At 36.6% G+C, this 22,633-nt stretch overlaps 1 protein-coding gene across 1 annotated transcript in view; it reads right to left on the reverse strand.

Annotated features, from left to right (window-relative positions):
• RhoGEF2 (Rho guanine nucleotide exchange factor 2) overlaps positions 1-22,633 on the reverse strand; it is a 764,869-nt gene that overhangs the window by 91,210 nt on the left and 651,026 nt on the right. The window contains exons 32-34 of the mRNA XM_090384978.1: positions 12,838-13,016; positions 4,815-5,061; positions 3,399-3,483 (exon numbers count right to left, since the gene is read on the reverse strand). Coding sequence (XP_090241104.1) covers positions 3,399-3,483; positions 4,815-5,061; positions 12,838-13,016 — 511 coding nt within the window. The remainder of the gene's footprint in view (positions 1-3,398; positions 3,484-4,814; positions 5,062-12,837; positions 13,017-22,633) is intronic.

The following is a 22,633-nucleotide window of genomic DNA, read 5'->3' on the forward strand; positions in this document are numbered from 1 at the left end:
AAATGAACAATTTGGCATTACAAGGCATTACAGGTAAATGAACAATCTGTGCTAGGTCATTAGTAATTGCAAAAGCCTCAATATCTCGACCAGCTGGGTCGGTGTGACTAGAAAACGGAAGCCAGCTGGAGTTGTGAACATTAAAATCACCAAGGAAAATTACCTCACTGTTAGGAAAGTTGGACTGGAGAAAGTCATGTTGCAAAGAGAGGAAGTTAAAGATCTCCAAGTGATTAGTGGAGTTGGGAGAACGGTAGAGACAACAGATGAATTTGACAAAATGAGGTAGAGAGATTTTAAGCCAGAGAAGATCGAAATGAGGAGATTCCAAATTACCAAGTCTAGGGAATATTGGAACAGACATATGCACAAGTACTACCTTTGAGGCAAAAGGAATCATCACACAGCGAATAATTTGGGCAACTGAGATGAGCAGTGGTCGAATCAAACGATAACTGAGATTCTGTCAAAAAAAGTACAAGGGTTTGGCAGACTGCAAGTGGAAATGGATATCGTTGAGATTAGAATTGAGACCATGTTTATTTGTGAAATGAACTAGGAAGTGTTTGGAAAGTTTAGATCTTTTTGCAAATAAGCTTACTCTGTTAGTCTGACAATTCATGGTGTATTCGATAGTAAGAAAAAGTGGGGGGGGGCATGCTGTATGAAGTAATGAAATTTTTGGATATTGCGTACACATGGTAAGAATATACCCAGATCCTTGACATAACGTGGCCATGAGTAGAGGTAGCAAGATTATACACTAGCTGATCCAAAAGCCTCCTAAAGAGTTACCAATAGGTTCGGTCCAGTGTACTAACTAGTGGCTGTCCTGCGAATACCGTTTTAGAGCTGTACCGTTGAAATGTAAGATAAGATTGGATCTCGCCATGATGTTCATCATGACCTCAAAAGTCAGTCATACTGCATGATGGAACTTAGTTCTGGAGACTAAACATGGGTTCCACCACTTCAAGCTTCCAATAAGCAAAGTGGTGGTACTTCACCGGTTAATGAGAGTCATCTACCACCTAGTATTGCCTGGTAACACAGAGGGGTGGCATTCCTCCATGTGGTGTGGGTGCCACACCTCGACCCCTGCTTACATTGGTTCACACCTGGGTGGTCACCCACAGTGTGCATGTGCATGGAGGTTACACCCAGGGTTACTAACAGTCACACCATGGTGAAGGTGCAAGCAGAGCATTTGGCTGTCCGGACTTCGATCCACTTGACTTGAATGTCATCCAAATATCAGTTCCATCAGCATTTTAGACTCCCAGGTAGGAAGTACAGCTTGCCTGGTATATCTGACAGAATGTCTGCTATAACCTCAAGGACAAATACTGTCTCAGACCATATAGTCACCTTTACAAAAGTAAAAACCCTTCCCTTTACCGCTGATGGTAGTTACCTCTTTAAGTAAATCCCACTTCAGCACAATGTGATCACAGCCACCTAATGGGTCCTTTATCTGCAGATTCTTAATGCATGAAGAATGACTACTGATAATCAGATGAAGAGTATTACTCCCTCTAGTTGACTCCCGAACATGCTGCTATAGAAAACAATCATCCAATAAATTCACAAAAGCCTTGCTAGTGAGTGAGTGACAAACCCAAAAATTCAAGTCAATACCTGGGAAATTAAAATCCCCAGCTATAAGACACTATGATTTACTGGCCCACTCTATTTCTCTGTACAGTTGTTTATTATACTCATCAGAGTCATTAGGACAGTGGTTTTCAACCTTTTTTTTAATAACGGCAACCCTAAGTAATTTATTTTATATTGTCTCTTAGATCTAATTCTGTGTGTGTGTGTGTGTGTGTGTGTGTGTGTGTGTGTGTGTGTGTGTGTGTATATAATATTAAAAAATATATATGTTATATGATATTTATTATAATATAATTATAAAAATTACATTTCATAATACAAATTATATATATATATATATATATATATATATATATACACACATACATACATATATATATATATATACATAGAATATAATTTTATTCTTTATATAGAGGCACTAAGTAAACATCAATTATAGATAAACACAAAATTAAAAAGATACTGTACACCTTTTTATAATGAAATAAACATATAAATTAAAAAATAATAATAAGTTTAAGTAACTTAAACCCAAATTACGTGGCATCCCTGGAATGTTATTGCAGCACCCCAGCTGAAAACCACTGCATTAGGCCAATAACACAGCCCACTCTCAATTTTGCTTTCCGAGTCACACTGCTCTGTCCAGCCACGTCGACTGGCTGTACTTCCTTGGATTTTATGTGTTTTTTAACTAATAGCATAACCCCCTCCTCCCTTCCCATCTTGTCTATCCCTCCTGTACACAACTGTACTCCCCAAATTCAATTTCTGCATTCCTTATATCTGTGTGAAACCATGTCTCTGATATCCCAACAATATCTGCCTTTGATGTTTTGACCAATGCCTCAAATTCATCAAATTTATTTACCAAACTCCTAGCATTGGTGTACACACAAGTATACATGCACCTGTTGCTATTCTTAGCTACCCTAACACAGCCCATGTATTTACTTGTTCTGCAATGACTCCCAGCAATCTCTGAAATCCCCTGCACCTTATTTTCCAGGCTTCTGCTCATTCCAATAGAAGCAGTGCAAGAATTACTTTCACCTCTGCCTACGGCCACTGTTAACCTTTTAGTCTATGTATCTCCCCAAGCTAGCAGTTTTCCAACACACCTAACACTGTCTCGATAGCACCAGCAAATATTCTTGCACCCTTTCTATTTAAGTGTACCCCATCCTTGTAGAAGCAGTCTCTCCTGTCAACAAGCACAGACCAGGCTGAAAAAAATTCAACCCCTTGAGCCTTGCACAATCTGTCCAAGGCCGAATTAATCGAAAAGGCTCTCATTATATACTCCCTCCTATCATGTCTGGGTAGAATTGCAGGCACTTTCATATTCAATCCTAACTTGAGACTTTTTTTTCATCATTGACTTTTAATTGTTGAGTAAATCTGCAAATCTTTTACTCTTAGTGTCATCAGTTCCAACGTTTACAACAATATCACCTTTTGTGCCCTTAAAAGATAGCTGCTCTACAACGTCATCAACCTTTGCCCTTGCCAGACATACCCTGGTCCTGTTCCACCTATCATTCTTGCATAGTATATTCCCCGTCTCCCTAACAATAGTCACCAACAATAAGTAGTTCCTGTGGTACCAGCACATTCTGCCTGGGAGATTGACTCTGTGTTGCCTAAACAACCTGGCACCTGTTGTTTGATTAGTTAAAGTAAATTTTTAAAGTTACCAATGGAATTTGAAATAAGAACTGTATATTGATTATTATATGTATGCTTTAAATTTTAATATCACAAGTTTCAGAGCTCACATTTTCCTTTCAGCAGGAGAGGATGCAGCAAATTCATATATTGCATGTTGTTCAGATGTTGATACCAAGAAAAATCCTCTTTTATCTGTGGGGGAAGGGAAGAAAAAAAAAAGTTAGGTTGTAATACAAAATTTCTAGTTTAAATAATAAATTAACAAAGGCATGAATTAAGGGATATTTTTTCAGAAATATAATATTTAAGATGAGATTATTATAATGCATACAAAAATATATTCCTCCATATATCTCAGATCTAATTTAAACAACCTTAGACTGCCCCCCTCCCTGCCCACTGACATATGGCAGTAAATGTTTAACAAATGTGCATCAAACCTTCAAAATCCAGCAAATCTGGATTTGGGAGGCTTGAACATAATTTGTCAGATTTTGAGTGGAACATATCATAGACATACAAAAAAAGCAAAATATACTGTACTACACTTTGCGAAAGATTTAAATGAAATTATATTAATATATCGAATAGATTAAGTTATTTTTATTCAAATGTTGCAATTAAACTGGAATCGCAACACTGTCATAGAACTGTTCAAGTATTGGTATTGGAACGCTGAATACCAATTTTTGAATGATTCTATGACATTTTTGGAATCGTGGCCTAATGCCACGCTTAAGGCCTTAGTTTATTCCCTTCCAATTATATATTCCACTTAATTGTACATAGTACTATATAAGTGTATTTTAATATATGCAGTACAGTAAAAATTTATTTCCCGTTCAGAAATACACCATACAAAGTTGATCAATTAATGCTAAAAGTTTCACACAATTGCTTTACTGAAGTCCTAATTAGTTTATTTAACAATGTACCATAAGACCCAGAATCCCCAAGTTATTCATTTCTAATTATGTGAGTCACTACTGTGACTCATAATAATTAGGAATGAAAAACATCATTACCTGTCCTTTGTTTAGTCTAAATGTCATCAGTGTACTTATGAAATGAGAATACATCATTTTATTTGAAGAAGGCAAGTGGGGGGGACATATATAATAACACCATGGCCATGGCATGAGGAGACAACATAACCATTCATCCCCCCTTCCTTCAAATAAAATTGGTTTACATTCATTTCAGAAGTACAATGATGGTGTTTTTGACTCAGCCAAAGGAGGGGACCAAGTTTCCCATTGAGAGGGAAGCAGTTGAGTGGGCAACATTTTAATTTAGAAATTTTAAAATTTAAATGGTAATACTTAGTTAAATTAACACCAAATTCAAAAATTTCAGCCCAAATATGTCCAGACAATAAAAAAGTCCAGACAATAAATAACCTAAAAATAAGTGAATATGGATCCCAGTGCATTTTAATTGAAACACCCTGTATGCATATGTGCATGTGCACAAGCAAAACTTTTAAGGATACAAAGTAAAAATAAAATAAAAAAAAAACTAACCTGTAGCCACATTCCTGGTAAACAAATTCTGAACCCTTAGGATAGGACTGTGTGTTACTTTAGTATCTTCTCTGCCAGTCATTAAATTGGTATTATGGTACTTTAAGATATACTTGTCATCTTGCTTCTGTAGTAGCACCAAAATATCTTCTAAAAGAACTACATGTATTTCTATTGTCTTCTGTTTATTTAACCGCCAGGTAAGTGGGCCATCATATAGCAGCCGGTGTTTTGTGAGGTCTAAATTCTGGAAATTAAAAACATTTTCTAAGTAAAAATTTTTGTTGTCTTCTTTTAAAGTTATGAATCATTAAATATTAAAAAGATGTGATAATTTCAATGAAATGCGGTGGTTTAAAAAATTACCCTTTTGTTTAATTTATTTTTTTCAGATAAAATATGATTATGAAAGAAACAAGACTAAATTTTACTCATATTTCTAAAGATAAAACATGGTAATAGTAATCGTATTTGCTAAATAGAGGGAGAAAGCCACAGGCTTTTGCTGCACTGGCAAAAAAAAAAAAAAAAAAAAAAAAAAAATGTTAATTAAAACTGTCAGCCACAACTATATGTGAGGGCAACTTGTTCCAGCAATCAAGCAGGAATTCTTTATAACAGTGAGAATTCCATTTTCGTTAATTTTACTAATCCCTCTTAGAGTCTTATAAACCTCAATCAGGTCACCTCTGAGGTGCCTAGTTTCCAAGCTCTGTAGCCCACACAATTGGAGTCTTTTCTCATGCGGTCGTCATTCTGTCAATCTCACCATTCAAGTTGCTCATCTTTGGACCCTTTCAAGAAGCTAAATGTCTTTTTTCAGATGAGGTCTCCATACTTGAACACAGTATTCCAAATGTGGTCTTATAATCGCCTTATACAGTGGAATTATAACCTCCCTAGGTCTACAAGATAACGTTTGATAAATCATTAACAGGACACCGTGGGCTTCCTGGCTGCCTGTTTACACTATTCAGAAAACTTCACATTGCCCATATTGCAACTCCCAGATTCCTTTCCTCATCCACTGTTTTTAATTCAAATCCAGGAAAGTGTATAATTTATTTGTGGACTGCTATTCCTCAAGTATAAGATCTTGCATTTAGCAGCATTAAAACATAGTTAGGTCTCTCTCAGATGAGGTCTCTATACTTGAACACAGTATTCCAAATGTGGTCTTATAATCGCCTTATACAGTGGAATTATAACCTCCCTAGGTCTACAAGATAACGTTTGATAAATCATTAACAGGACACCGTGGGCTTCCTGGCTGCCTGTTTACACTATTCAGAAAACTTCACATTGCCCATATTGCAACTCCCAGATTCCTTTCCTCATCCACTGTTTTTAATTCAAATCCAGGAAAGTGTATAATTTATTTGTGGACTGCTATTCCTCAAGTATAAGATCTTGCATTTAGCAGCATTAAAACATAGTTACCACTTCTCTGACCATCTCTGAAGTCTGTTCAAGTCATCTAGAAGGAGCACTGCTTTACGCTGATCATTAATGACTCTGCCAATCTCTATGTCATCAGCAAATTTTGACATCACACCTTCTATCCCTTAGTCGATGTAATTTATGAAAATGAGAAACAACAGTGAGAAACCAATCTGAAGAATATCCAAATAAACTATGTCGAAATTGTACCCTAAATCCAGTTTATGAGATTCTGTGTCAAAAAAGCCTACTAAGTTATTTAAGCATGGTTTTCCCTTAACAAAGCCATGCTGTGTGTGCCCTTCAGAATGCCATATTTATCTAAATGTCCCTGGAATTGTACTCTGAATCATCGCCTCGAAGATTTTTCCTAGCACCGAAGTCAGACTAACAGCTCTGTTAAGAGTGAAGTTACCAACTTCACTCTTAGAACTGCTTTTATGTATTGGCAATACCTTGGCACTTCTCCAATTCAAAGATGCCTTCATAATTAATCTCAATAGTTCAATACACTCCCTCACACTCTCCCTCAAAACTACAGTGTATATGCCATCAACTCCAAGTGCCTTACTTGCCTTTATGCTCAATTTTTTTTCTAATAAACAATCATCTGTAACTACATCATCACTAATTTCATACAGCCCAGCCTTGCTCTCACAGCCTCTTCTTGGCATGAAGTCTTTATCAGTAGAGACCAATGCAAAGTGCCTATTTAATTCAGCCACAACATTAGCTGGATTATCTGAGACTTTTCCACACCCAGTGCACAAGGATCTGATCTGATTAGCTTTCTTCTTTGTTGTATTCACATACACGAAAAATTCCCTGTCCCCATTTTTTGCGCTCTTAGCCAATGCTTTCTCATGCACAGCCTTGGCCTCCCTGAACTTATCTGTGGTACTATTACAGATCAACTTATACCTGTTGTAGGCTTCAGTACTTTTCATCATTCTGTAACTGTCCCTTTCTATCTTATTCTGCTTTACTTGACCAGCTAGCTCTGCAATCATCCATTTCAGTATCCTCCTCCTGCCATATTTTCTTAGAGTGATGTATGCAGTCATGGCTTCTCTGATTTTTGCTTTAAAAGCATTCCATAATTCAAATGGATTTGTTATCCCTCGGCAATCCGCCTAATTCACAGATGCAATATTAGCAATAGCTTATATAGCATCAGCCAAAAAAAAAAACTCTTCATTTCACCCATCCACTCGCTCCAAATGTTCTGCCTTGAATCTATTTAATCTATCAACTTCTACAACAGATGGAAGTTTGTTCCAGCAATCAACCACCTGCTGCTAAAGGCAAACTTCTGCACACCTATTCTACAACTGCCTTTCCTTAATTTGAATTTATGCCCTCTCAGGCAATTATTCTGAGCAAGAGGAAGAATCCCATCAGCACTCAGCATGCTCAAACCATTCAAGGCCTTATACACATCAATCAGATCACCTCGCAGATGCTTAGTCTCCAGACACTGTAATTTGCAAAACTTAAGCCTTTCTTCTTAAGAGCAAATCTTTGTTCCATTCACTAATCTTGTTGCCCTTCTCTGTACTCGTTCAAGCAGCTCCACATCCTTGCTAAAATGAGGCCTCCAGACCTGTATACAGTACTCAAGGTGTGGCCTGACCAATGCCTTATACAAAGGGATAATCAACTCCTTATCCCTGCTAGAAAAATTCCTGTATATCATTGACAAGATACCATGAGCTACTCTTGCAGACCGTCTGCACTGCTCAGAAAACTTCATATCAGCCTGCACAATTACCCCCAGGTCCTTTCATTCTCTACCACTGTCAGCATAGTACCACACAGCTGATACGTTACTCTGGAGTTATTGCTTCCCATATGCAATACTTTACATTTGTCAATGTTAAACTTCAGTTGCCACCTTAGCCCATCTGCTCAACTTTTCTAGATCCTATTGCAGCAGCATACTGTCATTAACAACCCTGCCGACCTTCGTATCTTCTGCAAACTTGGACATTAAGCCCGATATACCATCATCAACATCATTAATAAATAGAAAAAAACGACAATGGAGCCAACACTGAACTCTGGGGGACTCCACTAATAACATTAGTCCACGACGAGCAGTGTCCATTGATTACCACTCTGTCTTCTCCCACTCAACCATCCCTTTATCCATAGCAGCAATTTGCTTCCAATGCCACACTGCTCCAACTTGTGCAGCATTCTTCCATGTGTAACAGCATCAAAAGCCTTTCTAAGATCCAAATATATGATATCAAAATTATTCTTTGCATCCAGTTCCTTTGTGACCACATCATAGTATCAAATTGGTCAGGCAAGACTTCCCCTTAACAAACCCATGCTGTGTCCGAGCTATAACTATATAGCACCTTAAACTGTCAAAGTCCCCTCTTCTGAAGTTAAATCTCATGCCTTTACCTTTAACTACTGCAACATCTTTTTTCATCTTCCAACTGACAATTGCATGATCACTTCCTGACAATGGTTCCTGCACTTGTCATCTGATTCATTAGTAATGATGAGATCAAGAATATTCTCATCCATAGTACTCTCTCTCACATGCTGGTACAAATAATAATCATCTAGTTTATTTTAAAAAGTTTTCCCCATGGTGAGTTTCACTCCCATTTATTCCAATCAATCTGGGACACATAAATGTCACCCGTAATAAGACATTCATGCTTGCCTGCCCATTCCATCTGCATGTAAAGACTCGCAATATTCTTTACAATCTTCTGGCCTGTAGATTACTCATATTCTTATTGTTCATTTGCTTCCAACTAACTCACACCACACAGATTCTATGCTGGCAGACGTTATTTTCAGACTCAGAAAAAACTATTTTCACACAGGCTGCTTTTGATAAGAAGCATAACCCCTCTACCCTTTCATCATCCCTACCTTTTCTAAATACATTATACATACTGTAGTGGAACTTGTCATCACCAAGATGGCACCACGTTTCTGTTAGCCCTATTATATCAATGTTAATTGTCCTAACTACAAGTTCAAATTCAGCCAATTTATTGACAACACTCCTCACATTACTATAAGCACAATTGAGACTAAGTAATCTTCTATAGTTTACTACTCTGACACACCTCTTGAAGTTATTTAGGTTTGCATCTCAAACTTTAACTTACCCCATTCGAAACATTGCTACCCTCAGAACATCTTATCAACATCAGCTGTTGTGGCAACAAACAAGAATTCATGAAATGAGTTCAAGCATATTTCGACTCATATCATTACTAAGTGCAGATCGAAATTACCCTTCTCCTCCCCCCAACTAACAGTTTCCCTGAACCCTTAGGGTATCCTCAATGATACTGGCAAAAATCCTTGCAGTATCTTTGCTCAAATGAATACCATCTTTACAAAATAGATTCCTAGCCTACATATGTGGGCTAAGCTGATAATTTCCCCACTAGCAGATTCCCCCATGTCTCGAATTAATCCACAAGGGTGTGTGTGTGTGTGTGTGTGTGTGTGTGTGTGTGTGTGTGTGTGTGTGTGTGTGTGTGTGGTATGGTTGTTTATTGGCACATTAGCTGCTAGGGCTATAGTGCACCTAATCCACAAGGCTTTCAGCATATAATCCCTCCTATCGTGTCTGGGCAGAATTGCAGAGACATACACATTCTGACTAAACTCACGGCATGTTTTAAGAATAGTCCTATATTTGTCATATTCTGACATGACAATATCGTGCAAAGAATATTGCAATAGCTTAAAAGCATACTGTAGAGACTACCATTTTCATTGAAGTGAAAATGGTTCATTTGCTTCAAAAAATATAGACTTTGGACAGATGTTGTGAATGCCCCAGTAGCAATACGAATCGGCTGATGGTGAATGGGGTCAAGCAAGTGAAGGACACTATTTCTAGTGGATGCATATACATTAAGACCCATAATAAAATTTTAATTGAACAATTGCACGATACAAATGGAGTAAAGTGCACTGATCTGCACCACAAGAATAGGAAAGCACAGAGAATGTTCAGCCATCTCATGTTCTTTCTGCATACATGGCTGATGAATATGCTGGAGAAATGTCAACTTTTTGTCAAATAAGAGTCCTAAGAATTTTGTCTCCACTAATACGGGAATGGTGCTGTGCTTTTCAAATTCTTAAGTCGGGATGATGGTTAAGCTTGCGACAAAAATGGCTGCAAACAGTCTTTTCTGGCAAAAACCTGCAACCATTGGCCACTGCCAAGGAGTTAAGCTGATCGATGGCTTGTTGCAGTTGTCTCTCAATAACTCTTATATTTCATCTTATGTCATGTCTTATGAGAAGAGCCTTGCCAAGAATGAGGCGAACGAGGCTCTTGCTTCAGGTTAAAAGCAGAAAGAGCACCAAAAGAAAGATTAAATAATTGCGAACATCACCATTATTAACAGTAGGGTGCAATTTTTCATTCTTGCCTCAGGTACTAAAATGGCTCGGCACAGCCCTGCAATGGAGTTTACTTGTGTGAAAGATGCAAATTCATTGTGAGATTGCAAGAAGAAGGAAATCATCAAAACATTATTATAACTTTTGTTTAGGGATGACCTGGTGGGCGTCATGAAACTACAATGTGGGTAGTATCAAGCCCACAGGCTGTAGAGTGTTGACTCATGGATATTCATCAATGGGGTATAAGTTAGAATAACTTTTGTAAGTAACTATGGCAAAAACAATGAAAAATTATGTTTTTATGTATGTGGTGAATTCCCTCACCAAAACTGCTACTCATAGTGTAATTCCTCTGTATAATAGCACAAGCAACAGCATATCCAGAGTAACTGCCTTTCAGTTATTTTTTTTTCCCTCTCACCAACCAGAACTAGAGGATTCACATATCACAAAAAAAAAAATATCAAGGAAAACTGCAATATGTTATACAACATCAAAACAGGAAACCACTGGATGTTTCAAGGTCCACTGGGCATAGCATTAGCAGAGGCATACAATGCAAGAAAGCAAGCTTATGCAGCCAAAAAAAAAAAAAAAAAAAAAAAAAAAAACACCTCTCATTTCACCCCTCCATTCGTTCCAAATGCCTGTCCAGCTCAGCCTTAAATTTATTTAGGCTATCAACTTCCACAACAAAAGACAGTCTGTTCCACCAATCAACTAATCGCTGGCTAAAAGCAAATTTCTGCACATCTATTCTACAACTGTCTATCCTCAATATGAACCTGTGCCCCCTCAGGTTCTTAATTTGAGCAAGAGGAAGAATCCCATCAGCATTCAGCTTGCTCAACCCATTCAAGGCCTTATATACCTCAATCAGATCATCTCGCAGGTGCTGCAATTTGCAGAACTTAAGCCTTTCTTGGAAAGAGCACCCTTTTGTTAATCTCACCAATCTTGTTGCCCTTCTTTGTACTCATTCTAGCAACTCTACATCCTTTGTAAAATGAAGCCTCCAGACCTGTACACAGTACTCTAGGTGCGGCCTGATCATTGCTTTGTATAACGGGATAATCACCTCCTTGTCCCTGCTAGCAAAATTCCTATATCATTGACAAGACTCCATGACCTGCCATGGCAGCCTCTCTGCACTGCTTAACAAACTTCATATTTGACTGCACAATTACCCCCAGGTCTTTTTCACTTTCCACTTCCCTGAGTGTAGTACCACACAGTTGGTACGTTTCTCTTGGGTTATTTCTACCAATATGCAGTACTTTGCATTTGTCAATGTTAAAACTTCAGTTGCCACTTTTCAGCCCATTTGACCAAGTTATCTATATCCAGTTGGAGTCGCATACTGTCTTTAGTGTCGTTAACAACCCTGCCAACCTTAGTATCATCTGAAAACTTGGACATTAAACCTGATATACCTTCATCAATATCACTGATAAATATAAAAAATAATAATGGGCCCAACACCAAACCCTGGGGAACTCCACTAATAACATTTGTCCATGAAGAGCAGTGTCCATTGATTACCACTCTCTGTCATCTCTCACTCAACCATCCCTTCATCCATTGTAGCAACTTAACCTTAATGCCATACCTCTCTAATCTGTACAACAGTCTTCCATGAGCAATAGTATCAAAGCTTTCCTGAAATCTAAGTATATGATATCAAAATTATTTTTGACATTCATGTCCTTTGTGGCCACATATAGTATCCAATTAAATTGGTCAGACAAGACCTCCCTTTAACAAACCCATGCTGTCATAACTATTAATGCAGTCTTGTCTAGATGATCCTGCAATGCTTCTTTAACCAGTGATTCCATTATTTTCCCCAGAATACAAGTTATATTCTTGATCTTGAAAGTCATTACTCACGAATTAGATGATCAGAGGGCTTAAAGTATAGGAACAGAGGTAAGGATGGCCAAGGCTGAGAAGCACTAGCTAAGAGAGCAAAGAATGGGACAAAGTTTTTCATGTATGTGAATACAAAAAAAAAAAAATCCGATGAATCCTTGCGTACTGGGTGTGGGAAAGTCATAGACAACCCAGCTGATGAACTGAATAGGTACTTCTCTCAAAGAAATTATTATGAATTACTTTAACTTGGTCATACGAAATAAGAAAGAGATAAAAATGACAGAACAAAATAATAGGAAAATCCTACCTTATAATTATGAGTAACTGGATTCTCCACTTTCTCAAAGGCACTCTTGTCCAATTTTTTTTGCAGTTCGCTCAGACGATGTTGATTTTCTGCTTCTTTCACAGCCTGATTAACATGTGCCAAAATCTGCTTGCTGCATTCTACAGCCCGTAAGAGATTACTGTATTCTTCTGTAACGGCTAAAAAGATATTAACTTATATTATTATAATAAATTATAACATTTAAAGAAAATTAAACAATATAATCTTAGTGTGATTATGCCAATCACTAAATAAAGAATATGTGGTGATTTAGTAATAAAACTAATATACTAGACAGTCATGCACATCTTGAAAGTTTTTGCTTTTCCTACTACACCTCAAGCTGTTTCAGATTTGATGGAATTACTAGTTATGATAGTTCTACATGACTGATTGCATCATTAAACAAGCCAGTGAGAAAAACTAAACAAGTTCTCAAAAATGACATAACACGCTATACTACTTAATGTATAATTATCTATTATTTTATTTATTTTCTATAATTAAATTACATTTGGAGCTAATGCATTAAGAGAATGATATTGTAGTTGATTATTATGAAATTAATTAAATGTGAATACTGCTAATTAAATCATGTGAACTATTGTTAAAGTGAATTTGATTATGTAAAAATATTACATTTGCAAGAGTTTTACTTACTAATGTAATACTTTATACGGTTTATAAAGTATTACATTAGTGAGGTTTATAATGCTCTGCAGAGGGTTAGTAAAATGAACGAATGCAGAATTTTCACTGTTACAGAGAATTCCAGACTCAGGGGCATAAATTCAAATTACAGAAGGAAGAGGTTTAGACTAGATTGTAGGAAGTTTTCCTTTAGTCAGCGAGTTGTTGGTTCCTGGAACAAGTTGCCTTTGCAGGTAGTTGAGGCTGACAGTTTGAATAAATTCAAAAGTCAACTGATTAGGTGACTTTTTTACCTCATCACTTGTGTGATGAGGTAAGAAAATAATTTTTATTTTCTTATCTGCTCTCACTCTATTTATTTATTTATTTTTTGGACAGTGCAGCAAAAGTTATTCGTAGAGTCCCCCAGGATTCAGTGCTATGCCCATTGTTATTTTGCATATTTAGCAATGATATCGATGAAGGTATATCAGGCTTAATGTCCAAGTTCACAGATGATACAAAAGTTGGCAGGGTTGTTAATGTCAGTAAAGACAGTATGCTACTGCAATAGGATCTAGAAAAGTTAGGCAGATGGGCTGAGAAGTGGCAACTGAAGTTTAACATTTACAAATGCAAAGTACAGCATATTGGTAGCAGTAAGCCAAGAGAAATGTAACAACTATGTAGTTATGGGGAGGTGGAGAATGAAAAATAAAAAGAAAACGAATGAAACTCAGGAAGATGAGTAAAAGAAAAAGACCTGGGGGTAACTGTGCAGTCAGATATGAAGTTCTCCGAACAGTGCAGACAGGCTGCCAGAGCAGGCCATGGAGTTTTGTCAATGATATATAGGAATTTTGCTAGCAGAGGAAGAGGCAATTATCCCTTTGTATAAGGCAATGGTCAGGCCACACCTTGAGTACCGCACGTACAGGTCTGGAGGCCTCATTTTAGGAAGGATGGAGAGTTGCTAGAACGAGTACAGAGAAGTGCAACAAGATTGGTGAGAGGAACAAAGATGTGCTCTTACCAAGAGAGGCTTAAGTTCTGCAAGTTTGTTTTTTTTTTTTTTTTAAGGAGCATTAGCAACTAAGGCCACATTGCTCCAGGGATATGCGGTGGTCATTCCCCGACCTTTCCACACATCCTCCGTATTTGGTGGCTCATGGGCTCGAACCCCGGTCTAGCCAAGAAGCGTATGCTACGCACTGCTGCTCCTGCCCACCTGGCTACGGAAACGTCTAAGTTCTGCAAGTAGCAGCATCTGAAGACCAGGCACTTGCGAGGTGATCTGATTGAGATGTATAAAGTCTTGAATGATTTGAGTAGGCTCAATGCTGATGGAGCATAGATCCAAACTGAGGAAAGACAGCTGTACAATAGATGTACGGAAGTAGCCTTTAGCCAGTTGGTGGTTGATTGCTGGAACAGACGTCTATCTGTTGTTGTTGTGGAAGTTGATAGCTTAAATAAATAAGGCTGAGCTAGACAAACATTTGGAGTGACCCGATGGGTGAAATGGGAAGTTTTTTTTTTTTTTTTTGGCTGATGCTGTATAAACTTGCTTTCTTGCATCATATGCCTCAACTAATGCTAATGCCTGCAACTTCCTTACATTAAATGGCTATTACTATTATTATTACTATAATTACACACACATATCAGAGACATGGTGTCATGTAGATATAAGAGATGCAGAATTTGAATATGGGGAGTACAATGTATACAGAAAGGAAGGAGTGGGAGGGGTAATGCTCTTAGTTAAGAAGCACATAAAATCTAAGGTAGAGCATGCAGCTGACATGGGTGGCCAAAGCTATGTTGACTCAGTATAGTGGGACATAAGCACTGAGAAGAGGGAAAAAAAAAAAAAAAAAAAAGGATTAGGAGTGTGTTACAGGTCGAATGATTGTTATGAGTATACCAAACAACTACACAGAGAAACAGAGTAGGCCAATAAATCACAATGTCTTATAATGGAGGATTTTAACTTTTCAGATATTGACTGGAATTTGTGGGTTGGTCACTCTCAACACTAGCACTACAATACTTTTGTGGATTTATTGGATGAACGTTTTCTATAGTAGCATATTAGAGAGGATAATTGAATCCAACTGAGGTTATCTGATCTCAATTAGATTCAATAAAAAAAAAAAAAAAAACATTACCATACATCATTAATAAAATAACTGTACACAGGAAACTCACAAAAATTAACATTTTTCCCTCTGTGATGGGAAATGAGAATAAGCTACCTGTTATGATGTATTCAGTTATAAATTTTGTAAACAGCCCATGGCATCCTTTTCAAAGGTATGAAATGTAATGTAGAATGGCAAAAATTTAAAGAAATAATGCAAAGTGTGCTCTCGAATTCATGTAAAAAAGGGATACTTGTTAGACAGGAACAAGGATTTTTTTCTATAATGTAATGGAAACGTGTATTTCTTTCTTTTAAAGAAAAAAAAAGTTTACATTGCAACTACTGATTACTTTCGAAAAAACTGTAAGTCACATTGGTCTGATTTCAGAAGGCATTACTGCTGCAATTTATCATGTCAATGCAATGGCTTTATAGTCAATGCAATTTGTGTATTGAAAGAAGCTTATAATTATGTCTTTCTGAAAAGAACAGCAAAGTTAAATGTTGAGCCATTTTATTATATAATTAAACTTTGTTCCTTTGCAGTATCAAATGAAAAGGGAGATAAGTTTTGTTTGTGTTCATTAACAAATACAACAGAATAGCTAAGTAAGTTCATCCATCTAGTCACTTCTATCCTTATCCAATAAACATAAAGATGAGTTGGACCACAAGTGCTCCTAGCAGAGAACAATTGCCATCAACAACTACGGTGTACACAGCAATCACTCCTTTCATTCACCACTGACCCATGCCACGAATACAGATAATAAAATTTATTACCTTTGTTCTATCAAAATAAAAAAATTATCTTTTACTTTTTATGGTGAAAACAAATGTATTTGTTCCATAGCTAACACAAAGTTTACACAATAAAAATGCTTTCTTAGGTCCTCACATACTCATATTAAAAATATTAGAAAAAATAAGGTAAATTTTATTATAGGCTGTAATGTCGATGTTAAAAGATCCCTGACACCCACATTACTTTGTGGTCATACTGTATGTATTAATACATATTGAAATAAGTAATGTTCACTGTAAAAAGTACTAATTTTGAGAGGAAAAAATCTGAACCCACGGCATACTGAGGTTCTAGTATATTTCAATTACACACCGGCAGGCCTTTGTTATAATGCAGTTCGCTATAACGCTGTTTTTATATTATAACCTATATCTCACTCTAACGCTCTTTTACCAGCGTACAGATTGAATTTTTGGCATGTTTAACGAAAACGTTTCATCTGATGTATAGATGAAACATTAGAAAATGAATAGAAAAGTTTCCCACACTGACCTGCAAAATTTTCTCCAACCCTAATTTAATTGCATTATGATGATTTGTTACATAGTTCCGAGATCAACATTTAAAAAAATGATCAAGTATATTGCTTGTAATATTTGCGTTATATGCATTTATACGAAGTCACTTGGTACAGTGTTAGACATCGTTAGTTTACTTGAATATTGTATCATAATTAATGCAACGCTCTTACATTTTCGAAGATTAACAATGGCAGATAAGAATTAAAAAGGAACGTCCGGATGCAGTACGAAGCCTACTAAGGTAAGAAAAATACTGAATTTGAAAATAAATTAAATTATACGTTTTGAAGCGAATCGATTCCGTTCAACGACAAGTGGATGTGTGCAATAATTTAGGACTGGCAGATTCTACTGTAATGAAAATTATAAAGAATTAATTTTAGTAGCCGGAAAGACAGCTGTCCCACTGCAAGCAACTAGGGGTGCTATTATAATTGAAATGGAGAGACTTCTAAATAATTTTATTGAAGGTAATATCCAACGCACAATCCATTAAGTTAAATATTATTAAAGAAAAATCAATTAGCCTATATGATGATCTGAAGAAAGCTCACCTTAAAAAAAATAATAATAATAAAATGTGGAACCATTTAAAGCTAGCAAGGGCTAGTAACATAGATTTAAAATCCAGGGGGAAGCCGAAAGTGCAGATCAAGAAGGAGCTGAAACTTTCAAAAAAGAACTTCTAAAAATTATTGAAGAGTGGTGTTAAACTTGTCAACAAGTTTTTAACATAGGCGAAACAGGACTTTTTTGGAAACGAATGCCTAAGAGAAGTTTCATATCGAAAGAAGAAAAAAAAAACATCTCAGGCTTCAAAGCGGCGAAGGATCGGTTGACTTTATTGTTGGGTAGTAACGCTGTGGGAATTTTAAAGTAAAACCCCTTTTAGTTTACTAGGAAGACAGCCAAAGTACAACCCTGGGCCATCAATCGGATTAATAAATTCATGATTTTAAGTTTAATTTTGAAACATAATGTAGTTACTTACCACTTAATTTATATACGTATGTAATGGAGAATATTTTATATGTACAAATTTTTAATATTAAATATTTTGATCGATATTTGTGCATCTTTTCGCTACCGTTTATTATTGATTAGGAAATATCCTACGGCACAGATCACGACTCATAAATACATAGTTACATTACGGGAATGCGTCGCTCGCTTAGCGCTGATTCACTTAGCACTCTGTTTTATTGGGAACGAATTATCAGCGTTAAGCGGGGGTCACCTGTATACTTTTAAAACTTATCTTCTACATTTCATTTTTAGGCTGTTATATGTATTGTATTTTTATTTTGTAATTAGCTATTTTAATTTTTATATTCTGTTGTTTAGTTGGTTGTTTATTTTAGTAAAATTGTATTTACTAAAACTTTTTATATAACATAAATCCAAACACAAGAATTTTAATTTTTTTTTGGTACGTGTTCCAATTTCACTTGCTAAGGACTTGCAATCAGAAATTCCAAAAATCCAGAATGCCACTCTGGTCCCAAGTTTTCTGGATAAGTGGTCCAGTACTGTGTGAAAACACACACACATATACACTTTTTTTAGCTGATGCAGAAAAGTCTCCTTCCTTGCATCATTTGGTACATGGAAAACCAGTAAATACCAGTGAACTATTTCTCTGTGTGTGTGTGGGGGGGGGGGATGCTTGAAGGCAGAGAAAGAAATGGAGAATGAGGATAAAAATACCCCTCCCAACCCAGTTCAAGAAGGAGCTGAAACTTTCAAAAGAGAACTTCTAAAAATTATTGAAGAGTGGTGTTAAACTTCTCAACAAGTTTTTAACATAGGCGAAACAGGACTTTTTTTGGAAACGAATGCCTAAAAGAAGTTTCATATCGAATTTTAATAGATTTCAAGAAGGAAAACAAAAGAGATTACAATGGCCAGAACATTAAAAAAAAAAAAAAAATTTTCATCCCCTGTTAAAATTCAGGGTGATTCTTGTATATTTGATGTTGCTGAATTCAAATATGGCAACCATATTGCTGTAACACCCACCAAGGGGAGAAAGGATAAGTCAAAACTAGTTTCTAGTAAAAAAATTTCATATATTTTAAGAAAATGTTACATATACTACTAAATATTGAACAATGGGTCTCTTAACCTTATTCTATTTACAAAAATAGTTTATCTGATAAGAAAGGTCATAATCAAAACTATGCTCAGCTCATCACTTTCTACTATAGAAAGGAAATTGTGCACAAAGAGTTTATTCTCAATAGCCAAAATGTTACTGCTGCCTACTATCTGGATGTTTTGAAACATTCTTTGCAGAGAATTTGTCATGAAGAAGACCGCTTGGTTAGTAAAGGTCTGAATATTGTTGCATTGTATTCATCAGACTTAGCCCCATGCGATTTCGTTTTGTTCCTGAAGCTCAAGGCACCACTGAAAGACTTATTTTCATGCTGTCCACACCATTCAAAGAGCTGTGATGAGAACATTGAATAGTATACCAGTCACAGCCTTCCCCCAGTCATTTCAGTCACTTTGTAATCTTTGCATGCAGTGTGAGTGGATGTGGGTGGAAGTTATTTTGAATAAATCAAGGTTAGTTTATACATGGGATCATTATTCTTTCCTAGCATCAGTCTCGTTTTTCAATTTCCAGACTGTGAAATCAAATTGGTTCAGAGAATAACATAGGATTTTTTACAATGTTTTCTTATTGCCCAAAAAAATTGGGCAATAAAAAACTTGGAGAATATTTACCTTTTCCTTGATTTTCAATCCTTTTTTTATGAATTATAATGTAAATCCTGTTGCTACATTACTATAGTCACTTTATTGCTTGTTTGTATCAAAATTTTTCAATAACACTGAATACAAAAGGATGTCAGAAGAATTTTGACAAATCTTGATGCTCAGAAAGCTGCAGGTCCTGATGGTATTTCTCCACTTGTTCTCAAAACCTGTGCTCCTGAACCTATTCCGGTTCTCTGCTGCCTTTTTTCATTTTCTTATTCCAAAGGTGTTCTTCCTTCTGCTTGGAAATTTGTTCATATCCAGCCAGTTCCTAAAAAGGGTGACAAATCACTCCCATTCAATTATCGTCCCATTGCAATTACTTCTACTCTTTCTAAAGTACAGCCACTCCCCGACTTACATAAGGGCTACGTTCCGTGGAACTCTACGTAAGTCGGAATTTCCCTAAATGCTTATGCAGCACTCGCAAATTTGATTGAAGCAAAAAAAGAAATGTTCGATGAAAGCGTAAATAGAATCATTTATTCAATTTTATTTTATCTCCTGCATAGGAAAAATTACAAATGTGTACAAAATTATAAAATTACAAAGAGAGGAGACAGGCATAAAGCCAGCAAGTTTTACCTTTTGAGCATCATTGCCAGAATTAACTCTCCAGCCGATAAGCATGCCGCTGCAGAAGTTGAGGGTGGAGATTTTGAAGGAGTTTTTTCCAACACATCACAAAATTTCTCTGAAGCTGCAAAATCAGCACTGGTGACTTCACTGCATACTTTAATGTTTTTGGAAACCAGCGCGATGCCTGAACCTATTAACCCACCCATTGCTTGCCACGAACTTGGCTTGGGGTTTGCCGTACTTATTCTTAATGTCTTCATAAATATTTCTTGATTTTGCTTGAATGGCCATTAGAATCAGGGGCACTTGCTTCTGAATCTGATTTTCAATCCATATTATTAATAGCTTTTCGATACAGCACCTGACCACTTTTGTGATCACTGTTGATCTTAAATGTGTCGATCCTTTAACATGTTCTTTTATACGCGCACTGTCCCATAAAATAGTATTCACTGTTGAAGCAGCAAGACCTAATTCCATGCAATAGATGACAAACTTTGTCCCGCTTTGTATTTTTAAATTAACCATCTTCATTTCTAAGTCAATTTTGTTTCGTTTCCTAGCACTGCCAGCATTTGCACTTTCTGTTGGTCCCTTTCCCTTTGTAATAAGTAAAACGAAATGCAGAGAAGATTCTGAAACTTAATTTTTGTTTTTTATATGACTGAATATTTCAGTGAAGGGAACTCATTTCACTAATACCATACCATAAAAACCAACAGAATTCCAAATTCTGTGGGTTTTTACGTTACGCAAAAACCCACTATTATCGCAAATGCAATAAGATCGAGTTTACCACCCATTTATAATAGATTACGCTAACAGAAAAGCCCAATAAATCGAAAAGTGCAAATTGTTTTTATTGTTTTATGGTAGTGTGTTATAGAAAAATATCACAAAGGCGTTCAAAACTGATTCTTATAACAGAACATATGATAATGATGAAAGCATAGTGCACATTTCCATTATAAATATGAACTTTTAGAGAGACAAATAGCTTACTTTTATAGCAAAAATTTCAATTTCCGAGGATACCTCCATTTATTCCTGCAGGATGCAAAATACTTTTCCATGATTGTTTAAACTTTGCACCGGCTAGCAAAAACTTATGTAAAGTCGAGTATTACGTAAGCCAGGGAGTGGCTGTAATGCAAAAATCAATAAACGTCCAACTCTTAAACTACCTAGAAACCTTCCATCTGATCAATGATTGCCAGTATGGATTCCGTCAGTGTCGATCCACAGGTGATATTCTGGCTTATGTTACCCATTTATGGACAAATTCAATGGAAAGGTTTGGTGAAACACAAGCAGTTGCTTTTGGCATCTCAAAGGCATTCGATTGTGTTTGGTATAAAGGTCTTTTAAACAAGCTTCCATCTTATGGTTTGCCAACTGTTTTTAGTAATTGGTTATCCAGTTTTCTCTCTGATCGCTCACCTGAGTGTGATGGTAGATGGCTCTCTGTCTTCTAACTTTTCCACAAATGCTGGTGTCCCCCAAGGTTCAGTCCCCCCCACTCTTTTCCTCTTGTATATTGATGACCTTCTTCCATTGACTAGAAATCCTATCCATAGTTTTGCCGATGATAGCACATTGCACTGCACCTTCCAGTTTGAGAAACCTTGCTCTGCTCAATCATTTTCAACTTCTCGAATATCCACTACCAATTTCTTAAATGCCGATCTCCAGGTAATTCTCCAGTGGGGCAAAGACAACTTAGTTCATTTCAATCCTTCTAAAACTCAGTCCTGTCTTATATCTCGCAAAAAGGATTCTTCTTCTATGCTTATCTTTGGTGACACTCCGATTTCTAGGCAAGATGATATATCTCTTTTGGGGATTACCCTGACTTCTACTCTGTCTTGGCACAAGTACATTACAAATATCGCTTCCTCTGCATCTAAAAAACTTGGTTTTTTCTTTCGCTCTCGGCGTTACTTTTCTTCCAAACAGCTGTTTCTCTGCACAAATTGCAAATCTGCCTTACATGGAATATTGCTCCCACATCTGGGATGGTGCCCCCAAAACCTCCCTCAGGCTTCTAGATTCCATTCAGAAGAGGGAAGTTAGCATTAGCATTAGTAGATGCATTTGATGCAAGAAAGCAAGCTTATGCAGCATCAGCCAAAAAAAAAAAAAAAACCCACTTCCACTTCACCCCTCTGTTCGTTCAAAATACCTGTCCAGCTGAGCCTTAAACTTATTTAGGCTATCAACCTCCACCACAAGGGATGGCAGTCTGTTCCACCAACCAACCACCCGCTGGCTAAAGGCAAATTTCCGCACGTCTATCCTACATCTGTCTTTCCTCAATTTGAATTTATG

This window comes from Mastigoproctus giganteus, chromosome 11, assembly GCF_048544385.1.
Source record: "Mastigoproctus giganteus isolate SK-2022 chromosome 11, ASM4854438v1, whole genome shotgun sequence".
In the NCBI taxonomy this organism is placed as follows: Eukaryota; Metazoa; Arthropoda; class Arachnida; order Uropygi; family Thelyphonidae; genus Mastigoproctus; species Mastigoproctus giganteus.